This window comes from Erpetoichthys calabaricus, chromosome 9 (assembly GCF_900747795.2).
Source record: "Erpetoichthys calabaricus chromosome 9, fErpCal1.3, whole genome shotgun sequence".
In the NCBI taxonomy this organism is placed as follows: domain Eukaryota; kingdom Metazoa; phylum Chordata; class Cladistia; order Polypteriformes; family Polypteridae; genus Erpetoichthys; species Erpetoichthys calabaricus.
In genome coordinates this window covers 97,241,482-97,254,058 of record NC_041402.2, presented here as the reverse complement: position 1 = coordinate 97,254,058, position 12,577 = coordinate 97,241,482, and the positions used below count along the sequence as shown (strand labels likewise).

The window sequence follows — 12,577 nt, the reverse complement described above, 5'->3', positions numbered from 1 at the left end:
AACTCAACAGATAGACTCTCTGGACACAAGTTACAAGCACCAAGAAGTATTTTAATAATTTCTTCTTCTGTAGCCGTGCCTCCAAAGCACCACAGCCACAATAAACTCAATAAATAATCACAATAATCTTATCCTCCACACCTCACAGCAAGTGTTGTCCACCTCCTCCTGACTCAGGCTCGCTTGCTGGGTCTCCAACAGTCCTTTATATAGTCCTTGACCCGGAAGTGGTTCCTTCCTTCCATCCTTGTGACTTACCAGCACTTCCGGGTCAGATGGAGAACTTCAGTTTTCTTGTCAGCCCGGAAGTACTTCTGGGCTTCTGCCCACGTGATCCGCTAGTACTTCCAGGCAAGATGAGTACTTAGACTTCCACTATCTTCCCACAGTGTCCCCTCGTGGCACCCACTGTACCCAGCAGGGCTGTGTTACTGAATTCCCTGTCCCATAGTGCCCTGCGGGAACCTGAGACACTGCTGCAGTCCAGGGGAGCTGCCATCTAGCTTCTTGGGGGAGGCAGTGTCCTAGAAAAGCTGCCTTCCCCCATCCTTCCATCTTAGGGGCATCCCAGCCGGGTTGAGCTGCCGGCCATCTCTTAAAGAAAGCATTAAAGCAATACTTTTTTTTCTTAATTGGTGCATGTTCCTTGTATATTCATGTACAGTATGTATTAATACTGACTGTTATTAAACCCTTGAAAATGTACTTTTTTGCCTTAAGACAAAAGTAGAACTCTTCTGCATGTAATTGTGGCAAGTTGGTTCAAGAGTATTTATTATGCATATCTTTAACTTTCAGGTGGGAAGAAGAATACACTTTAAGGGTTCAAATGCAGAACAAAGTTGAAGAACTTCAAGAGGTACCTCTTCCTGTATTTCTTACCTTCCTCTTAAGAGCATGCAAGAGCTCTTCTTGATATTTTTTATAGCTTTCCAATTTATTTACTGAGAGACTTGCTCCTATACTGGTCTTTGAGCTGTATGCGTAACTACAGAAAGCTGCACCAGTGTTAACAGAATATATTTTTAACCAGGAGGTATCTTAATTTCCCTGCTAGTTAAATGATATGTCTCCCTTTTTCTGTTTTGACTGCCAACCTTTTTGGTTGAATAATTGAAATATTCTTTAGTTACATTTATTGTTTGATCAAACATCTGCATTTTCCCTATAATGGGTGGCTGTCTTGCCCTTTTGTGTCATCCATTTATTGTTCGGCATATTAAGTATATGTATGTGTGCACTCTCTGTCATCATTGTGTCCATTAGTCTGTCTGTTTGACAGCCTTCATTCACTCTTCCTTAGGAGGCACAGGAATCTGCAGCGTGCCAAGAAGAACTTGCCCTGAAGGTACAACAGCTCAAAGCCGAGCTGGTGGTCTTCAAAGGGTTAATGAGCAATGTGAGTTATATCTGTACCCAACAGATAAACCAGATATTCACCATCTAGTGAAAACACTTTTTTTTCCATTTGTCTTTTGTTTATTCTCCTCAAGCACTTCTGTCTCTATTTTGTTTCATGTTACTCACCCAGAACCTCACTGAATTGGACACAAAGATTCAGGAGAAAGCAATGAAAGTTGATATGGACATTTGTCGACGGATTGACATCACAGCCAAACTGTGTGATGTGGCACAGCAACGAAACTGTGAGGACATGATTAAAATGTTCCAGGTGAGGCTGCTGTTATATATCTTTGATGATCAAGACATTGCCCTTATATTAAACAATGAGCAGGTCTTGACATTTCAAACTGAAATCAATTATGAAGTCAGCATGGCTGAGCAGCTTGAATGTGTGTTATGCTCAAGAACCAAACAGGTCACACGCTCTCAAATGATATAATCCTAATGAAGCTTGCAACCTTTAGAATTTTTTTCTTCTTCCCGCATGTCCCAAGAAAGGTCTGCATGCCTCACTGTCAATATTGCATTCTTTCTCAAAGCTAATCGCCATTTTGTGTCAGTCCTCTGTCTGTCTTTCCATCTTTCCACCTCTACTTTGTCACTCCTATGGCACAAGCATAGTTTGTTTCACGTTGATCTCATATTTGGTACCCTTTATGTTTTGTACCCTACAACCCTCCCACTTTAATTCAAGAAAAATTTTACATGTTGTCATAATGGCGTCCATTTCTCTCTCTCTCTCTCTCTCGTTTTAATTCTATCTGCTTTTATTCTATCCTCTTACCCATTCTTCATCTTCATATTTTTTCTTCCATTTCCTTCCTTATACCTGATTCCACACCCACTCCCCCTTTCTTTTCTCTACCCTCTTGTTCTTTTCTTTCTCTTTCATTCTTTCCAGTCACTGCACTTGTCTCCCCTCAAGGTGGCCCCTAACAGCTCAGGGTCTATGGGCCGTAGATCCCGGGAAAGGAAGCAGACTCAACCAGCTCAGCCTGTTAGTGATGATGAGCCTCTCAGTATGTCGGAGAGTGAAGGCATTGGTGGTGGTGGACACAAAGAGGAGGATAGCGTGGCTACCAATCAAATTAATGAAGAGATGCAAAGGATGCTTAATCAGCTGTAAGTTATTCTCTGGACTTGAGGGGGGGAAAGTTGGTTAGCTTTGTGTCAGTGCCTAATTAAGATTGTTTTCTAATGCCTTGTTTGCTAGCAGGGAAAACTATGACCCATGAATCTAAATGTTAAATTTATAACACACTAAAATATAAGGTTTTCTGCTGTATTGAATTGCTTCTAAGGCAGAAAATATCAAATCAGACTAGTCATTACTGTCACAGTGATTGTCAATGCTTCTTGAAAATTGTATGTAACTTGGGTTCAATTTATGGCAGTCACTAACCATGCAGCATTTACATTTTTCCTCAAGGTACTCTGGTTTCCTTTCACATTGCAAACTTGTGTAGAGTATGTGAGTTTAGTTGCTATTTGTGAACTGGCCCAATTAAAGTGAGTTAAAATACTGCAAGTCCTTTGTTTATATAGTGCCCTATATAGAGTATTCCATCAAAACGCACTTTGCAAATCACAAGTGTCTATCTGTGAGTGTATTTTCAACCAGGTTTGGTTTCCTGCTTTACAGCCGGATGTTGATTTGACAAACTTTAGCTCCCCCTCAACCCAGTAATAAAAAAATAACTTCAAGGCATGGATGAATGTGTAAAATGAAATAATTATTCAAATTTGCTCTATTATACTCAAAGTGATAACTTGAATGAAAATTTAAAGAAGCATAGATTCATTTTACTCATTAAACCGAAAATTGGTTTAAAAAGGTAAAAACCTGTGCATTCATGGAACACCGGTGTCTTTGTTTTCGTGACTTTTGTATCATTGGTTAGATTCATTAAATCTAATTTAACAATTTTCAGCTTCATTTGTCACCAGTGAACGTATATGAATGCCACCAAAACGGCCTTTCCAAAGCTTTTGTTTAGAAACCCACAAAATTATGGTGATAACATAGCCAACATCTTTTATATTGTCTCATTGCTTGTTTTTTTTTGTTTTCATTGTCCCAGTTCCACCTCTGCTTCAGGTCTACCTCATTGCACCCCATACCGTTGGTTCTCTTACCTTCTTCCAGTCTACCCATTCTTAACATGCGTTACATTTTTTTTACATGGAGAAAATTGTAAACATGGATGCAAAAAATTAGCAATAGGAGTTAATTTTGCAATCATAAAACTTTAAGTCAAGTGTAACATATACTGCACATCATATTGTTTTGCATAAAAGCATAGTGCTCATTCTCTTGCATTTCATTTCCAGTCGTGACTATGACTTTGAAGATGACTGTGACAGCCTAGCCTGGGAGGAAACAGAAGAAACACTCCTTCTGTGGGAGGACTTTCCTGGATATGCATTGGCAGCTGTGGAGGCACAGGGAGAGGTAAGAAAAAGATTGTAAACATAAATTGAGCTACATACTCAGTTGAAAAAACAGTGAAGAACAAGTTAGTATCTATCATTGAATATCCACCGGGTGAAGCAACATTGATGCGGGATCATTCAAAAAATAATCTTCACTGCATATTCATTGGCAATTGAGGAATCCAGGAATAATATCTGTCATACTAATAATAAGGAGTTTATGTGTAGCTGGCTATAGTATGTACCATTTGGATCGTTCATTCAGCTTTAATTACTTGTTATATCCACAGCAAGAGGAGAACCTTGAAAAGGTAATCAAAGACACTGAATCTCTGTTCAAATCAAGAGAACGCGAGTACCAGGAGACCATTGATCAAATAGAGGTAGGTTTCTCTTTATTGTTAATTGTAGTTTAATTATGTCTGTTTAAATCAGTAATTCTTGTTCTAAGCTTTCAGCATGATGTGCTTCCTGTCAGGCTGCCAGAATAAACAACGCAGGCTCACAGAGTCATAATCTCCCTCCCAAAAGTGTTCCTGCTTCCTTTTTATATATACCCCAAAGTTAGTTCCATTTTATTTCATAAAAACCCTGCAGATGGCAGGGACTCTTGGACTACAGGTGAAAAGAGTATAGTTTAAATTTTATAGTCCTCTTTGACTCTGGTGGGCTATTCCAAGTGTGTCTAATAATGGTTACTTATTCCTAAAAAGATAACCAGTAACAAGACCCACTTTGAGATTTTAAGGGGTATGTGCAGTGTTGTTTCTTCATTAAGGGTCAATCCCTACCAAATGTTGTGCAGAAAATATAAACTTCCTCAGTAACTTAGATTATTACTAAAATTTTTATAACAATCATCACCTTTTTCTTCTTAAGCAGTTGTTTTTCAATCAGATCATATGCTTATTTAGAAGAATATTGCTTTTTGTAGTAAATAAAATTGTCTTCATGGTGTGTGCTAGCCTGTTTTCAGCTATTGGGATGGTTCAAAGTGGCCCAGTGGTGTTCTTGATTTAAACCTGCGTGTGCTTCTGTAACCCAGCCTCTTATTCTCAGCAGCAAAATAAAGACCTCTTTTATTTATTGATTTTTTTTTTATTTAGTTGTCCATTTGCTCTTCTGGTTTGTACTTTTCTTAGGTAAGTTAAGTATATGCAGTGCAAGCCAGAAAAAGAGGTACAGAAAGAACAGTACCATTTGCTCTCTTAAAGGTAGCAACAGTAATTGGAAAATAAAAAGACATCTGTTCAATATCAGGAATAAATCCACTGCAAAATATTATAGTGATGTGGCTGACATACATTTTAATCTTCACCTACTGCTTAATTTGAAATAGCCACAAGGGAAGCCTTACATTTGCTCCTTCCACTATGTGGAAATTAGCCAGCAGTATGATGCCTCTGTTTTAAAGAAGTACTGAGTCCTGGCCTAACGATGGTTATCATTGTTACTGGAGAGCCCTAGTGCAATGTGTGTAGTCTGCATATTCTTTCCATGTTAACATGGCTTGTCCTCTTTTATCTCAAAGTCATTCAATTCTAAATTTGAGTTGTTGCTGTATCAATTTAGACATTTCATAGCCAATATATTATTTCCTTGGCAGTAGGTGGGTTGTTAGGATGTCAGTTTACTTGATGTTTAAATTTGTATTCTGGGTTTTGTCAGATGATGACAATGTCTCTGGGTTTCACAATGATCTTGTGCTAAACAAGTCAGACCAGGCACCAACATTCTATTGTTTAATTATTTGTTTTGTGACACAAATGATGTATGAACATTTTATGTTTCATTATTCATTTGCAAAGGAGGGATGTGTATGATTTGTTAAGTAAGTTAATATTTACATTACAGAAGTCTGCACTGCAGACATAAAGTGAGTAAAAACACAACAAGGTATGTGTAATAGAAGTTTATTTCCACAATTCTTCCCAATGATTGGCAGGCAGTACATCCAAAATCAACTTACTTGATGCATGTTCTGGTAAAGTACGTGTACAGTGTTGCAATTCAGATGAGAGGGACCCTAACTGATCATAATGATAACTTTTAACTTTAGGAGCCTAATTTTAAACAACTAATGTTAACCCACAAGCTGCAAGACGATGCCATTTGTCAGAGGTTTAACCAAAGCCCAAACATAATCTATGGTTTTTATAGACGTTGTGACTACTTTAAATACAGATCATCTATAAGTGACTACTGTAGCTGGAACACAATGAATACCAGAAACACTATGACTCTTACTTTGCCAGCTAACTCAGAAAGCCAGAATGTGTATTTCAACACCGGATTTATTTAAAAGCCATGAATCTTGTTAATAAAGCAGTGCATCTGTCTGCTCTAGTATTAATATTAATAAAATGAGGTGCTTGTGGCAATAAGATTAGTCCACCAATATATACTTACTGGTGTATTTTATGCTCTTATTTGTATATTTTTTCCAGATTGAAAAAGTTATTAAAAATTGCAGAAATTTACTTTTATTTGCTAAATTTATAGCTGTCTGTGTGAAAGAACATATATATTGGAACATCTGCCAAACTCATTCCCAAGCATAAACCAGCACATAAAATTATCCCTTACCTACTCAGTCCTTTACTTAATTAAAATCCTGTCAAGTTTGACCAGAAATCAATAGTTTTTAAAATACAGTGTATTAAGTAAAAACTGGATGCAATTACAGTAATTCATGTCAACCTCAAACACCTCCCAGTCCCCAAGCTTTAGGCCCTTTTCACTGGCTTTTATCAACAACATAAAAGTAAAGAAAGACTTTTATCCACAACACAGAGGGAGAGGAAGACCAAGTTTTTGGCACTGTATGTCCCATTCATATAGTGGAAGTCCAAGATAATATTCTTACCATAGATTGATTACATTTGTGGTCATCAGTGGATTCCATGCACACATCAATCTTGACCTAGATCTTTTCACCCTCTGGTTATTCTCTGGCACTCCCTATAATGGTTAGACTTACAGTTAGCAAAATAGTTTATACTCTTCTCCTCCACTTACATAGTTAAAGGCAAAAGGAAACAGTGTGAGTAGCAGGGCCATCATTGGCAAAAAGCATGTATGATTGACAATCTTAGAGTAGTAGTTGTTGTTTTCTTTTTGCCATTGAACCAGTCCTTTAACTGAAGCCTCCATGATCTTTCTTTCCAATCAAGAGTGTTAATTCAATCTGTGCTTCTACATTTGCAATTAACCAACATAGTTTCTGCCTTAAATTAAGAACACCAATTAAAACTTGAAACAATCCAGGCAAATGGTTTGTGATAATGGAGTGACTTGATTGATTTCTTTAATTGTCAGGCTCTTCAGGTCTAGTAGTGGTCACTCATTTTGTTTTATGAGGTTTAAATGCATTTAACTGACTTCTGTGTGGTTGTTTTTTTATCAAAGTACAGATTGGCCCTTGCGATTCACGGGTCTGCTATTCCACAGATTCGCCTTTTTGTGGGTTTGTCATGAAGAGTGATGTAGCTAGAGTTTTTGTTGCCCAGGGCGGTCTTTGAGTTTGCCCCCCTCTTTACAAGATGAAACATAATATTTATTATAAAATGAAAACGACAAAAATTTAATTACACTTTAAATTGTTAATTATTAATTATGATTGAGGTATATGAGATATTTTGACATCAAACACACATTAGCTTGACAAAGCCCTATCAAACAAAATTGTCACAGAAGTCTTAAAAAGTATAGTACTAAAATTTATTAAAAGGTGCCGCCTGCGGCAGACCACCCCCTCCTCCCCTCCCAGCTGCACCAGTGATCGTCAATAATTAAATTAAAATTATTTTGTGACTTTTGCAACATATTGAGAAAAACTGTAGACAAAGCTTTAGCAGCACTACTTAAATGGACTACAAATCCCAGCAACCCTGGAAGTACTGCATCATTGGGCTGCTTCGTCAATTGCCACAAGGGCTGCTGGGTGAAAGATGAGACCATTAGCTTTAAAAGTGAGCCATAAGAAGTTGTCAGGGTCGCATTTGGTGACATCTTTTAGTTTCAGAGCTTCACTGCACAATTGGATTACAATTACACCCCTTAGATTACTCTCTGGATTCATGTTCTTGTTCTGTACCCACTTGTTTGTGTAATTTCGTCTGGGATTTAAAACATTATCTTCTGGGAGCCTTCCCAACTTCTACAGATTTTCACATACATAGGCATCATATTAGGACTAAACTTTACATAATTGTCCGCAGGCTGTTCATAGGGGATTTCATTTCATAACTACACCACCATCATTTATTTGTAAAACTGAACTGTGTTGTGTTTATTGTTTTGTGCTTAGTGTTTTCTTAGATTTCTTTTGTATCTGCAATTTTAATCATTTTTAACATGTACCAAAATAAATATCAAATTTATTTAAAAGTAAATTTTGTAGAAAGTTATAGTTAACTGAAGAACTGCTGGACTGCACACTTTGTCTGAGGGAAGCCATGTGTCTTCATCTTGGCATCCAGTCTCACACATGTGATATGTTTTCTCAGTGATCATTCTATCTTGGGGTTTTCACAACTTTTTGCATCTTGTTTAGTGCAGTAAACTTAGAATATACAGTAACCATGGGCCCAAAATGTATTTGCAGATTTTCACAATTGTGCAGATCCTGCACCCCTAACCCCTGTGAATCGCAAGGGATAACTGTATATTACAATTAACCAGTTACTCATCTATAGAAACTGTGTGCATTGGTTTGTGTGTTTATAAGTAATTTCAATATACAAATTCCTTGCATTAACAACCTAAATTAAACCTAATTAAAAATGCTGTGCTTCGGAGTTTCCATCCATCCATCCATCCATTTTCCAACCCGCTGAATCTGAACACAGGGTCACGGGTTTCCATCTGTTTTAATTACTGAGTTGTAATAAGGCCAGCGTTTCATAAACATCATTTGTCCTTTGCATTAGTAGGCCAGGCTACCTCCAACACAGAATTACCTAGCAGTTGTTCACAAGCAGCTGTTCTGGGCTGAGCTTACACAGATAATTATTTTCTTGAAATAAAGGTTCCAAAATGACTTATATCTCAAGAGGAACTGCCTGTAAAGAAATGTGGTGCATTGTATTACAGTAAAGTACTGATACTAAGAGAGTCCATTTTAACAAGAATTCTGGGATATCTGGAAATTAGACAAGGCATTGCACATCGTCTCTAATGTGTGAAGTCGAAGAATTGTTCAATCAATGTTCATGGCCTTTTCTCTCTTGTGTTATTGAACAGCTTGTATTATACTTTGATAATATCTGCATTTCCTGAACCCGTGGGTTCATCCCTTGTCATTGGGTATAAGGCAGGTTCCCCAACATTATCGGTCAACTGTTTATCAGAGGGCACATTCACTCACTTAGCCAGTTTATATTCTCGGATCAACCTAACTAATGTATCTGGAGAACATCCATCTGCACCGGCAATGCCTAAGCTGAGAATGATATCCAAGCCTCTAGATAGATACTGTAGATAGATACTGTAGATAGATACTTTATTAATCCCAAGGGGAAATTCACATACTCCACCAGCAGCATAGTGATACAAAAAACAATATTAAATTAAAGATTGATAATAATGCAGGTAAAAACAGACAATAACTATGTATAATGTTAATGTTTACCCCCCCCCCGGGTGGAATTGAAGAGTCGCATAGTTTGGGGGAGGAACGATCTTCTCAGTCTGTCAATGGAGCAGGACAGTAACAGTAGTCTGTCGCTGAAGCTGCTCTTCTGTCTGGAGATGACACTGTTTAGTGGATGCAGTGGATTCTCCATAATTGATAGGAGCCTGCTTAGAGAGCCTTCTAGGCCTCTGCACCTCTCGTCTGCACTAACTTTCATAATTTGCCATGAAGTAAGACTGGTGTTCAGAACATGCTATTGTGTGGTGATAATATTACTGTATGTTCTCACACTACTAAAGTTTGCACAAAAAACGTTTAACATTTCACTATCTGGGCCTACGTCTTTCAATCAGGATGTAGTAGTATGTATAATCAGTCATTACTGTATGCAGCTTAGTTTCCTAAAATAATTTTTTAACCCTGCTTTTTAACTGCAATCCTCTTTTGTATTTGTACTATTGGAGAAAAAAGGAGTACTTTTGCACACTGTCTCACATTGTACTATATATTTTCGGTTTCTTGCTGTACCTCTGTTATGTTAAATATTAAAATCAGAATGTGTTGCCTAACATCTTACTAGAGAAGTTAAACCTGTTATACTCTTCATGCATAGTACACTAACCTTGTGAGTTTTCCAATTAGTGCTTCATATTCAGCTTCCCCCTGCCTACAATTGTTCTTTGGCACACACCATTTGAAAATCTCCTTATGCACCATTGGAAAAGTAGATGTAAATGAGAGAAAACTTTTGTGCTCCAGGGTCTCCTGATATACAAGATTATATGGTCAAAAATACGCAGCGGTTTCTTAAACAATAAAGAATAAAAGTGCAACATTGTATTTACAGTTATTCAACAAATATTTCTAAAAAGAAATCATGTCTATAAAACAGTGTCTGTGGGTGCAAAAGTTACAATAAATAAAAATATTCAAGGAAGTAGATACAAACATTTTAAATCCAAACAGTCCTTCTTGAGATTTTTCCTTTTTTACTTATATATCAGGACAACGTCATAAAACTCAATTGCACAGCCCATCACATCTTGATTGGTCACCACAGACCCAATGTGCCACCTTGGTTGGTGTTGCCCAGCTCCTTCAGCTTTTTGCCCTCAACACTTATGCCACTATGTTGTGGAACGTCCTGTCTGCTTATTATTCCTGTGGCTTCTCTCCACTGTCATCTGAAACATTCTGTTTTAATTTGGATAGTCATAATGCAGGAGTGTCATTGCCTGATTTAGAATTGTATCACTGGGTTTATGTGTTACGTCTAGTTTGGCACTGGATAAACTTTCCCTGGCTTTCCCTTACTATTCAATTGTAAGTGCCAATTTAAAACTCAGGACTACCAAACTCCTTATACCTTATACTATACAGATTTTGTGTAAAGCTGAAAAGAAGCTGGAAAACATCTCCAAATGACATTTCCTGCCTGCTTGTAGGCATCATGGCATTAGTGCATTGGGTGATTTGTTTGTGGATTCTGGCCATGATTCATTTGAAAATCTTCAGTTCCACTTTGACATTCCTTCTTTCACCTTGTTCTACTACATGCAGCTTCGTTCAGGGCTTAGGGCATGTGACAACTCCCTTACATCTATTTAATGTTTCATTCTGTTTTCTCTCTCGCTAATTCTTTTTCTCCTCTCTGAAAGTCTGCCTCAGTTCTTTACTCTCTGCTATGTAAAGCTATACACCTCTACCCCTCATCTCTCAGTGGTCCCAGGACCTCATATTGTCTTCTCCTGTTGGGATACACTTTTTAAAAATGTCAAATTCTCATCAGGAGACCCTAATCATCAGTTTACTCAATTTAAGTTTCTAAGCTGAATTTGATGGAACTTGACCAAGGTCTTTGAGTTCTTATCCTCTGTGTCTTATACCCCTGTTATGTCCCAGGGACATTCATGCATATGTATTGGTTTTGTCCCCTAATCTAATCACACTGAAGAACTGGCTCTCCTCCTTTTACAACCTTAATTTAACCTCCTGGAGTTGTCTGTATCACAGATTAATGAACCTTCCATTCGTAACAGGGAATTGGCTGCCTCCACAATTAAATTTTTTATGTTGAAGAACTCCTGATGCAGGCACTTCCTAGATAGTGTGTGGTGGTGTGATTGCGGCTACATTTCCTTGTGACATGGCACGAGACTATGGGAGGGGTGGGTGCGGGTATCGCCCTGCAGGTCAAGTTCATATGTTGATTATTACACTTTTTGAAATATTTACTTATTTCTGACATAAACAATCAATTGATCACAAAAATAAATAGCCAATGCTGCCCATATTGTTCTGTATGTCCACAATGAAAACTCTCTAGCTAATCTGATGAGTAATCACTTTCCAGCTCTTTTTGTCAAACTCCCCACTAGCACTAACCCACTCTCTTTTATCCTCTTTAACTCTAGCTGGTGCCCACTAAATACCGTGCTGCTTACCTGGTAATTACATTGATTAAGTGAGAACACATACTCATGTATGCAAATCTCACCAGTGCAAGTTAGGCTATCTGAAAGTGCTTAAAACCCATTAATAAATTAAACCTCAAAAACACCCATTGACTCGAATTACAACACCATCCTGCTGTCTAAACAGCAATTACAAAAATTTACAGATATATGCATTTTTTAAGGGTTTTTTTTAAATTAAGCTTTGCAATTGAGGCAGTTAGTTATGTTGTTAGGAGAAGCAATTTTTAAGAAGTTATTTTGTGTCTTGACTAAATTTGCACAAATTGGGGTTCTTCTGGCTGCTTCTGATTGCTGTTTCTTTTTAATTTAATGAAATCTGATTGCTGGCTGTAAACATACCCATTCCTTGTGTCACGTAGTCTGTTCAAATGTAACCCGTGAGGACTGGAGCAGTATAATGCAGTTTATTGAGTCATTATTGAAACACGTTTTGACAGCTGTGAGTACCCCTTAATTAACAGCTGAACTTTAAAGTGTAAGATTGTTATTTATGAAAGACTTGCGGCAAATAGCTAGAGATAAAAAATTTTTTATTAATGTGTGCTAAATATTATTCCATTCAGTACTCCGTTTTTCAATCCTGTTTTTATGTAGTACTGTGCAAAATCAAATGAATTTAAACTACTTA

General features: G+C 37.5%; 1 protein-coding gene across 4 annotated transcripts in view; it reads left to right on the top strand.

Moving 5' to 3' along the window:
* Positions 1 to 12,577, top strand: part of iffo1b (intermediate filament family orphan 1b) — a 74,590-nt gene that overhangs the window by 48,783 nt on the left and 13,230 nt on the right. For 2 of the 4 annotated variants that reach the window (XM_028809998.2, XM_028809999.2), the window contains exons 2-7: positions 799 to 859; positions 1,304 to 1,399; positions 1,532 to 1,672; positions 2,330 to 2,526; positions 3,736 to 3,856; positions 4,128 to 4,220. In XM_028809998.2, the coding sequence (XP_028665831.1) occupies positions 799 to 859; positions 1,304 to 1,399; positions 1,532 to 1,672; positions 2,330 to 2,526; positions 3,736 to 3,856; positions 4,128 to 4,220 (709 nt within the window). Of the gene's footprint in view, positions 1 to 798; positions 860 to 1,303; positions 1,400 to 1,531; positions 1,673 to 2,305; positions 2,527 to 3,735; positions 3,857 to 4,127; positions 4,221 to 12,577 lie in introns of all 4 variants that reach the window. The other 2 variants (XM_028809996.2, XM_051931713.1) reach the window with 1 other exon arrangement.